This window comes from Eulemur rufifrons, chromosome 18, assembly GCF_041146395.1.
Source record: "Eulemur rufifrons isolate Redbay chromosome 18, OSU_ERuf_1, whole genome shotgun sequence".
In the NCBI taxonomy this organism is placed as follows: Eukaryota; Metazoa; Chordata; class Mammalia; order Primates; family Lemuridae; genus Eulemur; species Eulemur rufifrons.
This window is the reverse complement of record NC_091000.1, coordinates 48,796,157-48,811,128: the sequence shown is the minus strand read 5'-3', so window position 1 is coordinate 48,811,128 and position 14,972 is coordinate 48,796,157. Positions and strand designations below refer to the sequence as shown.

General features: G+C 38.5%; 1 protein-coding gene across 2 annotated transcripts in view; it reads left to right on the top strand.

Moving 5' to 3' along the window:
• Positions 1 to 12,214, top strand: part of CARMIL1 (capping protein regulator and myosin 1 linker 1) — a 304,319-nt gene extending 292,105 nt beyond the window's left edge. The window contains exons 35-37 of one of the 2 annotated variants that reach the window (XM_069493053.1): positions 715 to 909; positions 2,818 to 2,958; positions 11,667 to 12,214. In XM_069493053.1, coding sequence (XP_069349154.1) covers positions 715 to 909; positions 2,818 to 2,958; positions 11,667 to 11,803 — 473 coding nt within the window. In that variant the 3' untranslated portion in view covers positions 11,804 to 12,214. Of the gene's footprint in view, positions 1 to 696; positions 910 to 2,817; positions 2,959 to 11,666 lie in introns of both variants that reach the window. The other variant, XM_069493052.1, reaches the window with a different exon arrangement.
• The last annotated feature ends 2,758 nt before the right edge of the window (positions 12,215 to 14,972 follow it).

Below are 14,972 nucleotides of genomic sequence, written 5' to 3'. Positions count from 1 at the left end.
CTTAAAAGACTGAGATACTTGAGATGGAAACTGGACAGTAACGTATATATTGTGTTGGAATCCTCAATTTGCTATTTGAAGTTCTTGTACTTAGCTATAGTATCTTTATGCAGTAAGAGTTGGACAATAAATCCCATTTTACTGGCTTTTTCGCCAGTTGTCTGGTTACATTAAGGCAGCAATATGGATGGAGGCAGGGGATGGGATGACATTTCTGGAGTCGTTCTCACTAGATGTGAGATTGTGGCTGTCAGCGGAGCCCGCCTCACTCAGAACTGGGGTCAGAGCCCTGATTACCATCCGGAACTGAGGCCCTCGCCCTGGGTTATACCTGTCCCTCGTGCCAGATCTGAGAAAGACCTAAAGCCTTCAAACGCATTAAGAACCACTGTTCTCTTCACACATGTTTGTGGAGCTGTACTCTATAAAATGTAAAGTTTGTCATCTCTGGAATAGTCAAGGTTGGTCAGAAAAGCGCCAACAACTTTATCGCTTTTCTATGAAGAATTTTCGTCTTTCACCGGCATGTTTTGATTCTAAAAATATGCTAGAAGGGCATGTTTCTGTTCTAAAATGTCTATGATGAGAAATGACAATAAATGAGTATAAGAGTTTGTACCAGAATTCTAGCTTCAAAGTATTGGTTTCTTTGACCTTTGATTTTTAAAGTAAAGGTATGTGCTTTTTTAATTTTAGTGCCTAAACTGCACCCAGGTCTTCCAGAGAGCCGCTTTGGTTTGGGAACACCAGAAAAGAATGCCAAAGCAGAACCCAAAGTGGAAGGGGGTTCCAGGTCTCGCAGCTCCTCCAGCACACCTACCAGCCCAAAGCCCCTCCTGCAGTCCCCCAAACCCAGCCTGGCAGCACGGCCCATCATCCCGCAGAAACCAAGAACCACCTCAAGGCCTGGTAAGGGTTTTTCTGGTCAGGGAGTCACATCATAACTAGGTGGCTTCCCAGGGCCAGCTGGATGGGGTTCCACAGGTGGTTTCAACACTGAAAGAGGATCCGCACTTTTCACCTCTCACAAAAATGCACACTTCTCATCTCTCCCGATAATCAAATCAAACACAGGACTGACAGAGGACCTGCACTTGCCACCTCTCACAAAAATTGGTACTAGAGCCTTTGAAGAAACCATTATTTTAAGTATTATTCCACCATTGTTTCACCATTATTTTAAGAACCGTAGCACTTTTCACCATTAGTGTAAGAATCCTTCGTTGGAGTTGATTTTTGTGAGAGGTGGCAAGTGCAGGCCCTCTGTCAGTCCTGTGTTTGATTGGATTATTGGGAGAGATGAGAAGTGTGCATTTTTGTGAGAGGTGAAAAGTGCGGATCCTGTTTCAGTCTTTAGACTACGAAAGAAGGAGACTTGCTCCTGACATTTTCATCAGCTAGGTGTGTCTCTGGTCTGAAATGAGGAAACAGCTCTGATGAAACGGAACTAACGTAGTTTGTAGAGTACAATAGTCCCCCTTGGCCAAGGTTTCTCTTTCTGTGGTTACAGTGACTCATGATACAGTACAATAAGATTCTTTGAGAGAGACCACATTCATGTATTAATAACTTTTATTATAGTATGTTATAACTGTTTTATTAGATATTATTAATCTCTTACTGTGCCTAATTTATAAATTAAACTTTAACATAGGTGCATATATAACAAAAAACATAGTATATATAGAGTTCAGTACTATCTGTGGTTTCAGGCGTCCACTGGTGATCTTGGAACATCCCTCCCTGAAATAAAGGGGGACCACTGTATTTTTGACTCCCAGTTTCTAATGCTGAATATAAAACTAGCTGAATTCCCAATGTTCTGTTGGAAGAAGCTTTTATTTTTAGTTGATCTCCTAAATGTGTTCATATATTTCATAGCACTTAGTATATCAAGAATTGTGTTAACAAACTAATGTTTTTCTAGAGCTTGAGAATTCATCAGGCATTTTCAAATACATCATCTCATTTCCTTTCCACCACAGTTCTGAGAGATTGTGAAGGTGGATGGTGTTATCTTCACATGTCTTATCACATCCCTGTTTATATGATGAAGCAAGTAGGAGACTTGAAGTGTAAGGCCAAAGAGAACCTGGCTGTAGGTTGTCTTCTACATAAATGGCACCCACAGCAACTTGAGAATTACCTTGCTGTTAATAGTGCAGAGAAAGGAGTGAAATTCAGTAAATCTGAGACTAGAATTCTAGTCCTAGCTATTTTGTCATCTTTTTAGCTTAGCAGGTGATTTAATTCTTCATTTGTCCAATGATCAAAGTCCTTTCTGATTCTAAAAGTCCATTCTTAGTGATCTCAGTATGTGTCTGTAGGTACATGTACCTACATACATGCATTGCACACACATATATGTATGTATATATGTTCTGGTTAATTTACTTTGACAGTGGGTAAAGTCAGTGGGTTATAAATGTTACGTATTTTAAGAAAACCAAACTGCCTTTGTGTTTGAGGCAGAAGGAACATGTGGTTCATTTACAGTCTAATTTTCAAATATCAGCTCATTGAAATTCTGTATCTACAGGATAGATTCACATCTGCGGATTTTAACCTTTTAAAGGTTAAAAGGTTAAAATAAGTATTCATTATTCATAATGAATAATAAGTATTCATTATTTTTCTCTCTGATGTTTGTGAATGTTACTTCACTGAGCAGTGACATAAAACTAATTTGGGGCCAGAAAAATTCTATGATGCTTTTTTTTAAAAAAATAAGTCATTTGTATTTAAATATTTACCAGGTTTATGTTCTTGGAATCCAGTTTATGGAACAGTTTGCTTCATGTGTTTGTGTCTCCATAGAGGACATCCCAGACTCTCCATCTGGCTCAAGTTCCCATAAAGTTGCTCTTCTTCCGCCGGTCCTGAAAAAAGTTCCTTCAGACAAGGAGAGAGATGGCCAGAGTAGCCCCCAGCCAAGTCCCAGGACGTTTTCCCAGGAAAGTAAGATTTTTTTTTTCTCTGAATTAGCTCTCCCCAAGGAGGGTCATTTTAAAAGAAAGGAATTAATCCTAAACTTAGTTAATATCTTAGAGTATGTTAATGTCAGCATCTCTTAGATTAAATTTTTGAAACCAGAGTAGTTTCTTAATTCAGAAACCCAATTCAACATTATTGATAACATTAGATCTTAATGAAGAATGAAAAACGAAGCCAAGATATCCAACTGAAAGGTCTAACTTCTTTGCCAGAGTAATTAGTAGATGTTCCTGAACTGGCTCCCAGCAAGTTTGGAGCTCCCTAAACATGGTTTTATGACCTATTTGGGACTACCTGTCAATTGCTAGGTCTCATTATTTCCAAGAAAATCTTCCCCTAGTTGTGGTAAATCACCATTGCTAAGATTCAGGAGCTGCTCACCCAGGCCTGAGCGACCTGACAGCTGTATATGCTCACTCAGTTATGAGGTGAAGTGTTGCTCATTCTCAAAAAGTGTGACACCTGCATTGACATTCTCAGTGTCATTGAACCAGTTTCCTCTTTCTAATTTGCTGGAGTTAGGAGCACAGCAAGATAATCCTGTGACTTGAATGCTTTCTTCCCAAATCAGATTGAGTTGTGATCAGCTATTATCAGAGGTGAGGCATGGTGGTGGCTTTAGCACCTATGCCATTTCTTTCACCCACCTCCCCCATGCTTTTAAATGTGCAACTGATTTGGGTTCTGTCCTACCATAAAGTGTAGTATAAATGCTGTCTCTAAGCACTATCTATAAAGAAATTATAGAGCCATGCAAGTCATCATCTGTGTCCAAATGATTGTCATTATGGTTTGGAGTTGCTGTGTATTCCTTTATATTTATTTGATACTTTAGAATCCTTTGATCTCTCTGGCTCTGACATCTTCCTACATTGTTCTATTTTCTTTTGTTGATAAAAGTCTTAAGTTGAAGTTCATTGAAAGTGTTGCTGAGCACTGTCTTTGAGACTTGGGAATCTAATAAGAAAATAACATTGTCTACTTTCTCATCTCCATCCTGCAGATTTATTTGGGGGGGGGGTAGAAGGTTCACTTACCTGTTGGCTATAGATAAAAGAAGGTGGGGTTTTGACCAAAGCTGGTAAACCACTTGTCAAATAGAGAAACTAAAGCCACAAAAGGTGGCTGGTATCTGTTTCACACAAAGTAAACAAAAACAGGGGTCAGTGTTACAGGCAAAGCCTTTGGAAGACTTGGTGTAAAAGGCAGAAAATTTGGTGGTGTCAGTTCAGAGTGGCCTAAGCCAGCAAGTGTCCCCTCATAGCCCAGTCCTGGCCACCCAGCTCCTCCCCCATTCCTGCCCTTATTTCCTTCTTTTCTGTAACTGCTGACTTTATATATTTACTTTTAAGGAAGTTTTAAAAATGCCTAAAAGAATCCAAATGGAGAGAAAAGAGAAGGTGGGGAAGGGGTGGTAGTGTTAAGTAGGAATGTTCATCTTGTCAAAAGCAATTGAAATATAGAAGGAGTTGCCTTCCCCCACCCCCCCCCAAAAAAAGTCAAAAGGTTGAATAAAAAAATCTTTAACATTTTTGGGAATTGGTGTTTTCTAGATGCCTATAGATGATCAAAACAGGGCCTAGAGTAACCCACCAGCCTCCCGAGTAAGAATGTGTGTCATGAAGCCTCTCTCCATGTTAACAAAGTGTCTGAGATACCGGATACCACTAGCAGGCTTTTCACTGCCATGAAAAGTCAAGTGTTCTTTCCCCAGGAAGTTGGAATTAGAATGTGTTGCTCCTCAGATGTTTCAGAGCTTCAGGGGTGGATGTTTTGATTCCCTTCCTCACTCTCTCTAGTAGCAAATATGAGGAACGATTCATGCCCCCGTCTTTCCAGTCAGATGGTAGGGATGGCAGAGATACGGAGACTGTGACTTTCCCATCCGGGATCCAGAATAAGCTACTCACAGGGATCATCCTGATGGTGTCACTTTGTATTGAAATTGGCCTGAAAATATACATGAAGTCTGAGGACATTCTGTAAATGTCAGATGTGGTAAGAGTCTGACTTTATTTATTGGCTTGTCCACTAAGGTGGCCTAGGAATGGTAGCCACTTGTGAAGCCTATCTTGGTCTTTATAAACTGTTCTGTTGTGCTCATTTCTGTTTTCTTATATATTATTCATGCTGGTTACTTCATTTCCGTGTTCTGTGCTTCCCTTTGGACTAGCGTGCCCATCTAATTTCTGAAACAGGTAAATTGCTATGATTCTTCTGGATTATTCCATAGTGAATGTGATTTTCGTTAATCCATTGTGGAATCAAAATGGTAATACTGGGGTCTTTTTGTTAGCACCTTTTTGGGGCAGACTCAGAGCTCACCTCATTTTGCACGACATTTCCATAATGTTGGCTGTTGAATTCTGTAGATAATGCTGTATCTGCCCAGGACCAACACTGTAGGTTCCTTGAATCCTAAGTGGGGCGGGTAAGCTGATATTTCATTTTAATATTAATATTTTTAATATTAATGTCAACACATTGATGTATGTGCTAATATAAAGGGTAAAATGAATCCCTTTTCCTCAGTAGTGCAAAGAGGAGATTATTACAAAAGACATTCAGATCATGACAATGGCAAGCCTTCCAGTAGAGGGAAAAGATCTTCAAAACTGTACTCCACCATTGCAGAAGAGGAAGTGAATGCAATTGGGCACAGGAAGTCACAGCCAACAAATGGTTAGAGCCTTCAATTATCATCCCCCACTGACCCGAAGCTTATGAACTGGCACTAACAAAAATGAACTTTAATTGAGTACCTTCTCTTATGGGACTGGGTCAGGGATTAGTCATACAAAAGAGTTGGGTTGTTTCTGTTTTTCTAAATGGCAACAGGATGGTCCTTCCATTTGGGGCAAAAAATGTTGACTTAAAAATCTAAAATTAGAAATTCTTAGGAGGATTAAGTTACTTTAGTGACTTGTCCTTAAATTTTTGTGATCACATAGGTTTGTTTTTATATTTGGGGTCATGCCTCCTATTCTCTTCCCTTAGATCCTGATTCTTCTGTTAGGTTTCACCTGTGGTTGGATCAAAAATTCTTGTAATAGATAGAACGTGTATCCTTAGAGAATATTGGCCCAATCTTACACTCTTTTAGGAAAGGATCAATAAAAAGCCACTGATAAATGCAGACCTTGGGTCATGATCTTCTAGTAAACATTTTATGACCCTTTAGTAAGACAAAAAAAGCACACTTCTTAACCTCCAAAAACAATTTATTCTGTTTTCTAGCAGTTCTGTATGACTTCTGTCTTCCATTTGGCCCAGTAGTAAATTCTATAATGTTCTCTTCTGGTGAAAACATCCCAAGAGATGAAAAGAAGACAGATTTCAAATCAGCTTTATCCTCCGATGGGAAATTTTAGAACAAGCATTGCTGACTCAGAGAGGAAATGTCTTTCCTGTGACTAATGTACTCATCAGCTTCTTGGTTAATAACTTTTTATAAATATGACTTCAAAAATCTTTTAAAGGAAATCATAGTATCTTTAAAGAATATAAAATATTCTGATATGTAAGATTTTTCCTTAAAGGACTTCCGCTTTTGGAATGAGATTTTGTCTTCCTGTAAAATTTTGTCAGGGGTTAACTGATAAGCGTATTTGGGCTCCAGGGATTTGATGCATGGCCCAGCATTCTAGCTGTAACTCCATGCCCTTTACTGCCTCCTAAGAAAGCATTTCAGAATACAAGTTAATGGGAGTGACCTTATTGTAGGGATACCTTGTCTTTATTGCAAAGGAATAAACCAAGTATTAGATGTTAAAGTATTAGATGTTAATACTTTATTATTGATAACAAATATCTTGTGATCCACCTCACAGCTTAACAGCCCAATGAGTTATGATACCTCAAGTGGGAACTGTTGTCTTTAAGAACCTTCCTTGACATAGAATTTAAAAAGCATCAACCAACCACCCACCAGCAACAACACTGGGAGCCTGCCTTCTCAACCAATACCAAGGGATAAGGCATGTATGCTTACTTGCCTGGTGTTCCACACATACTAGCTAGATGACAGAGTGGAGTTAAGGACGCCACTCACAGCATAAAGCAAAGTCTATAGGTCACATACGGAAAGAACTTTCTGTTTGGACCAGGTAGCACCTGCCCTAGAGTAAACCAACTGAGCTGGCCCTTCACTTTTATTTCTTGTGTAGTAGATTTATTTATAGAAACATAGTTCTTCTCCCTATAAGGAATCTTCTCTGATACTACCAAGAAAACCTCTGTTATCTTCGGTCATAGAAAAGTTACATAAATGAACCCCTAAGAGAGTTATTTTCTAAAGAGAGGTAGAGTTATTTCTGAGAGTGTATTAAGCCAGAATCTCTGTCTCTTTACTGACTCATTTGCTAAGGACACCTAAGGTTACATAGGTGTTTCTAGATTCTGGAAGTTTACATTTGAACTATTGTATGTGTTGATTCGTATCACTTGATTATTAACAAAGCACCAATCATGCAGTGGTCCTTCTTCAAGGGGCCACTAAAATCACTTTATATGACATAGAAAGAGGTAACTTCTTCCAGTACCCCACTGATCATACGGTAAGGCTTTGAGTTAGAGTAAAAAGACACAGACACAGACACAGAGATAACCCAAAGCACAGAAAGGCAAGGAGAAGAAATTCTGTGTCTGTCTCAGATCTTTCCATGACCCCTTTAGCTTTAAATTCTCATTGTGATGGGCCGTGTCAAATTTTGATGGAATTAAATAGGACCATCTTGTATTTGCTTTTCTGCTTTGATTTCTTGAAATAATGACAGACATTAAAAAGTGATTTTTACAGGAGCTTCAATTAAAATAATTTTATATATAATACTTTAATTTTGTTTTGTTAGTGCCGATTCCTAGCACTTGACTGTCTTCACCTTTGAGAACTGCATAGCAGTCTGCTTTCTGAATAGTTTCCGGTTAAAAAATAGCATTTAGCAGAGCCATTCTGTTAAATCATTGCGTGTACTTTCTTTTAAGTCTTTTAATAACAGCTCTGTTTACACTAAAACAGCTTTCTTATTTCCCTAAATCAGATATTTGTGAAACAAACAGAGGCTATTGTTCTCAAAGCATGCTGCATATTTTTTATCATGATTATTGTTTTAATTGTGTGGCTGTTTTAATGTTGATTTGACAGGTAAAATGCTTAATTTCTTTTACTAGAAATATTTGTAACTGCATCTTTTTAATTTCATATCATTTCCTTTCTCCATTTAATTGCGAATTTTGATGGTTTTCTTAGAGTATATCCTGTTTTCTTGAAGAAAATAGTTGGTTTCAGCCTTTTCTGCGTTGTAATGGCTCTTACTTGTACAGGGCATCTAATTCCGAGATTCCTTTTATATAACACTTGCCTCTTCCATAATCCAACCTGTAGCCAATAAATACTTGGCTGTGGCTTATAGTCTGTAAGCCAGTGCTCTGTTCTACTTTTTCTACCAGATCCAAATTCTACTTCCCCTATATGAGTTCTTCAAGATAAATTTAACAGTTGGTTGGCATTTGGGGCTCTTGCTAGAAAGTATAAAAAAATCAGGACTGACTACTGAATACTATTTTAAAGTCATCATAATGTTTTCCTCCTGGACGAAATGGATGTCAGTGGAGCTTACAATGGAGAAAATATCAAATTTTCATATGAATTTCTTATTCTGAGTTTATATGCATGTGTCAGAGCTTTAAAATTAGTGCACATATATGCAAAGTCAAATCATCTTCAAGAATGACAGATTTCACGTTTGAGCCTCTCTGCACCAATTATTGCCACTATCGACAGGATGTGTGACTATACATGGAGTGTTTGTGTTGAATAAATTACCTGTTCATTTACTCGAGTATCTTCTATTAATTGATTTTAATGGTATGTGGAATGGTAAAAACTATGTGTACAGAGACATGCATAGAGATGCTCCAGCGCTCTTAACTGTACAAATAGTTGCATTGAAGAGGTGTTTGTAAAACAATCTGATTTTTTCCCATGTGTAAAATCAAGCATTAAATCAAGTTGCCTAGGAGGTGGCCTGCCTAAATTAGTAAAATGTCTGAATTTTATAAATATTTGAAAAATAAACTCTGGAGTTTTAAGTTTCAAACAGACATAATTCTGTTTAGACCATCCTTTAATGGAAGCCTGACCAAACTTACTTTAATATTATTGTAATTAGCATCTTAATCATATGCAATCAAATAGATGCTCCCTAAGGGCTCAAAAACAAGCTTAACAAAGACATTCCCCCTACAAAGTTGTTTGCACTGGGGATCTGGCCTAGCAAGGCTGGAGCCTGGGAGACCAAGCACTTTGGCTTCCAAACTCACCACATTAGATGTGTAATTTTAATTCCTTGATCTTGCTGTACTTCAGTTTTTCTATCCATGAATGATGCTTACCTATCATACTAAGGACATATCAGCCTGGGACTAGTCTCATCACATACACATCCACAGTCAGTAGAGTTTAATCAATGAAGGTGAATATACTTAGAATGAATTTTTTAAATAATGTTACCACCATAGTGAAATGCTTCGCCAGCCCTCTTGAAAGAACATGCCATTTTTCCTCTTAGTAACTATGTTGGATAAATTGCAGTATCTCAGTTTTTATCTAGAACAAGCATTTTTGGTTACATGAATTTCTCTATTTTTAGAAAGTACTCTTATGTCATATCATGTAACATGAATTAGACCTGAGATTTCCAAGAAGCTAAAATATTGGGAAGGATAAAAATTTGATTATTCTTTTTATCTAAGAATTAGAACAAATATATTCGCTCTGAAGAGAAATGAGCACTCTATCACCATATTTATTTTCTCTCTTGAACCTGTAGTATTGAAAGTTTGTTTTTGAGTCAATTTATATAGAGGAACAACTTATTTTGGTTTTAAGAATAGAATGAAACTTATTTGGTTTAAGATAGAATGAAAACTATCTAGCACATATCACAAGTAATGCTCTATTTTGAAGTTGGATTTATTGTAAAATATCTTCATGGTGATATTTTACCATCACCTGTTCTTAGTATTTAAAGGACTCTTTGAGTATCAAATTGGTTTTATGATAAAGGGCAAAATATTTATAGAAATTTATTTACCTTCTTTCTCCAAACATGGCTTATTAACAGCTTTCAAAGGACCAATAAAACAAGTACCTTTAATTTTTTCACCCAATGCAAGCTTAAAATATAGAAATCAATAGTAATATTTGTTCATTGCTTTCTTCCCCCATCTGAGACTTTGCCTGAAGCTGTTGAACAAAAAAAAGTCAAATTTTAAAAAATTATATACTTTTATGAAAAAGTTTTTTCTTTTCAGAATTTTGGGTAATTTCAACTTAATATCATTAACTAAAAAATTAAAATTTTTATTGTCTAGAGATCAGAATCTGGCTTTAACATCCAATTGGCAAGAGAAGCACTTTATTATGTTTGCATTTTGACTATAGGCTTAATGAGCTTTTAATTCTTGTAACACTCTTCAGTGAATTAAACATTTAAATAACTAGCTCCTGGCAAGATGAGTTTTTCAGCAGAATGCAAAAATCAAAATGATTAGAAGCATCAAATGAATCCTATAGTCTTTTCATTACTAATACAATATGTTTTTCATTGGATCATTTGAACTTCCAAGTAATGAGGTAGTTGCATCTTCCTTTAAGCCACACAAAGTGTGTGGTTTGGTATTTTTAGTTCAAATGATGTCTATACAATAGACAAGATGAGTAGTATTTAATAACCCTTAATAACTGTGCTGGAGTACAGCATCTGAACCTTTTCCCAAAATATCATAGCAGTGAATCTGTGTTCTAGTTGAAAAGAACATGGGCTTTGGAGAGACAGATCTAGTTTAGATTGTGGTTAAACATATCTCACAGGATACTTGTGAGCAGTAGCAATAATAAAACTGAAAGTGCTTGACACATAACAAAGGCTCAGTTCCAGTAATGATTCTCCCATCATGCATTGTAAAGTCTCAGCAGATTCTTCATATTTATATGTAATCAAAACAGGCAACAATAATGGTAATTCTTTTACCTAGAGGTTGATTCCAAAAGGGCTGAATGTATCATAGTTAGTATTTAATTTGTTTTCATAAGACATTATTCTTTAAAGTATGCTTAGAGAGTGAAACTGAGGTTTTCTGAGACACAGAATGGTCTAACAAAGATTCCTAGGGCATTTCCTGATATCCCACCCCCAAAAGCAGGGATGTCCAGCCCTAAATCTACAGAAAGCATCAAATGGGACATCTATGCAGCCAGTGCCTAGACTGTGTCTGCCCTGTTTACTCTGCCGTGTGAGGGGACAGCTACGACCCCCTCACACAGCAGAGGTCTCCTGGCGCAGAACAGAGTCAGGGCACCCCTTCCTGCATCTCCCTCCCCTACCATCCCTTCCCTCTGGGGTCCTCTCCTCAGATTCTTGACCGCATCTATGATAGATTCACTCTATCATAGACTGGTTTTTCTGTGTCTTCTTGTTTTAATTTGTTTCTGCTTTTGTTTTAAATTTCTGTCTCGAGTCTCTAAACATAATAGCGTGTTTGTTTCTGAGAAAATTCATCCCGAGCCCCTCCTCTCACCCCACTTTTCAGGGCTCCTGTTTCACCCCACTGTTGATCAAGCCTCTGGTATTACTTTGCACTAAACTGAACGACTTCCCTTTCTATTTCAGTTTCAAGAAGAAGCTGGGGCCAGCAGGCCCAGGAGTGTCAAGAACAAAAGCAACGGTCCTCCAGTAAAGACGGCCAGCAAGGCAGCAAATCTAGTGACTCTGGGGAAGAAGCAGAAAAAGAGTTTATTTTTGTGTAAAGGTCTCCCCTGCAGTAGTCTTCCCGTGCGGGGTGCTTTTGTTAGCCATCAGAGAGGAGCCGAGGGCAACACCTCTTCTTCCCAGGCATTCTTCTCTTGGTGCTTTATTCTCTTCTTTTTCTTTCTTTCTTTCCTTTTTTTTTTTTCCCCCTTGGAGTATAGAAACAGATCCATTTCTTGGTAATTGAAGCACATTTGTTTGGTCTTCCTCCAACCCTTAGCATTTGAGTTCTAAACATTCCTTCATATGCCTTTAACAAAAGCCAGCAATGATTCCATGGGCCCTACTTGAATTTCTCTGAGGCAGCTACAGATTGCCCTGCAGGATGAGTTTTTGGAGGTAAACGAAGTAACTGGACACACACTCACACAAGTAACACCACCCAGCAGACCATGGGGTACCGCTGAATGTACCTGTGTCAAATATGCACATGACTCGATATAGCAATTTATTCTTGATGTATATGCAATTGCACATTGTAATTATATTAACAGAGCACACTAATAAATAATTTGTATAAATTATATATATTAGATCTTGGGTATGGTTTTTACAGTCTCCCATGGGGAACTTCTTCCTTCCTGGTGTAGAATTATACATTTAAAGTTGGTTGGTGACCTTTGCATACCATCTACAAGCACAGCCAAGAACAGAGTGAGAGAGGCCCACAGCTGATTCTACCATGTGCCCAGATTAATGTATATAGTCGATTGGAATGAGGTTTTATGAATATTCTTGTTTTTTGAAGGCCTTTAATTTCTGTCTGCATATTTGCTTTTAATGTGTGGTTTTAAGAGAGAATACTTTGACATCTGTAAAAAATCAAAATAATACTCTTTATAAGACATTTCAAAAATATTCACTTACATTATAGGCTGAAGGTATTTTATTCATATGTATATTTATACCAATAACATGATTTTACAAGTGGAATTTTGACCTCCTTCAGTTCTCAGATAATCTGGGAACCATTATAAATAAATGTAACTTGCTAATGCCACTGCCTGCTCTCATCATGGGGAAAAAAGATAAAATTTAACAGAAAGGTATAGAATTACAGATTTGATCCAGTTCCCATTACTGTGAATTGAGGGTCCTGCAAGGGATGCGGGTATGAGCAATGACGTGTGATTCGAAGGGCAAGCAGAGTGCTCATCTGTCGGAGAGAAGAGTGATAGGAGGTGGGGCTTGTGTGGACAACTATTTCCCTCATCATCCTTTATACCTCCCCTGCCTGGGTGCCTGGCGTATGAGTAAGTGCCAATAACATAGACTGGATGGTTTGCTGCCGTTGCGTGACTTCAGGAGGGCAGACAGACACAAGATTGTTTCCTCCAAGTGTAGCTCTGCTGTCATAAATGCTGATGGGAACAGATACTTTAATGGCTGTTAAGTGGGAGAAGCATCAGAAGACAAAGCTGGGTATGTGCCTCCATGAGCAAAGGCCATGGGGAGCGAAGCAGACCCCATAACTGAACTAAATGTGACACAACGTGATGGAGCCCACACTCGTGATAGAGTGCTGTGGAAAGGGATTAGTTCCATCTGTGATGCTCAGGAAGCCTCAGAGGAGGTGATGTTTGTGCAAGGCCTTGCAGTAATACCCTCATAAGTACAGGGTACCCTCTATAAATGTATGATGTGACCCATATCAGACCATGGGGAGTAGTGGGGAGATACAGTACGTGCTCAGTCTCAGAGCAGTCAAGTTCACATTCACTTAGAATACTGTGGTACAAGACACACCTGCTGCTGGTTAGGACCTCTCTGAGGTTTAGCATAAGAGCTGTTCCTGAAGAGAGAATAAGTAGAAGACCAGATGATGAATAGCCCTGAGTTTTACTAAGGAGTTGGAACTCTGTATGCAGTAAGAGTCATTGCATATTTTTTTAAGCAATACTGTTTCAAAAAGAGCTGCACCAAAGCTGTTCCTATCCAAGTGTCCTTTCCTCCTTCCTAATCTCCTTTCAAATTATGTGGGCTTTTGTGCTTGTTTTGTGGATATGTTAGAATCTATGGCATGTTCCTCAAACAAAGGTACCGTCAAAGCAGAGAGTGGACTTACTGACTTCTCAAGGTCCTTTGAGACTTTGACAAACCAGATGCCACCTTGATTCCTGTTATCCTTGTAAAGGACCAGTAGAAGTGAAGAGAACTATGCACCCAGGAACCCAATGAAGCTAAGTGCCAGAAGAGCAATGGAGCCCCTTCAGGAGTTGTGGGTCCCAAAGAGACCACTTGGACAGGCCAGAAGGCAGAGAGCCACTCGTGGAGCAAGGGCCAGAGCCTTCCAGAAAACCCTAAGACCCTGTGAGATGAGCAGAACCACTGTTAGGAGGGGTCCAGGAATCTTCTTATAATCCTAAATCATAGCTCATGGGGGTTTTTCCTTTTTGAGCCATGCACAAGGCCTAAATTAAGAATAAGCAGATAAAGAATTCACACTCCATCTCAGATATACAAAGCAGGGCACATAATCCAGGTATCACTTCTGGTTTTTTGGGAGATGCATCCATTATGTGACTATTGAGCAGGATGGTTTTCCAATTTTATTTTTCTTTAGTTTAACATTGATCAGTTTGGGTCTACTTAGCATGGGCCATTGGCCAGCAATTGGTCAGGTGTGTGTCAGACGTTGGAGAGAAGTCAGTTGCAGTTAAAAATTGGCCACTAAAAATTCAGGAAGAGGATAATGGACACCTGGTTCATTAGGAAGAGAAGAATAGCATGCAGTGGAAAAGATATCTCATGACTTTGACCCTGTCCTGGGTTAGCTCATTTCCCCATGTGTTCCAGCTCCTCTTGTTGACTATTCATTTTAATGCTCCATTTGCACAACAGTATTCCCAGAGAAAACAATTTTGCAACTGAAAGGAAAACAGAGTGATACATTTTCTTTTGCACAAAAAAGAGGAAATGAATTGCAACAGGAAATCTCAGTAGGCAGGACAGCCTTGATTTTTCAACAGAGAAGTTATTATACATCTGTCCTCAATCCCAAGTGTGAAAATCCTAAATTGAGGTGGCCCTGAAACGATTTTTTGTTTAACACTTTTTTACTTGCTAGGTGGAAAGCACTACCTAAGTGTGGCCCTGCAGTAAAAATAGTGGCATGTAATCATTCTCAATCTGTCCCGCATTGTTTTTTCCCCTCAGAGCAAGAACATG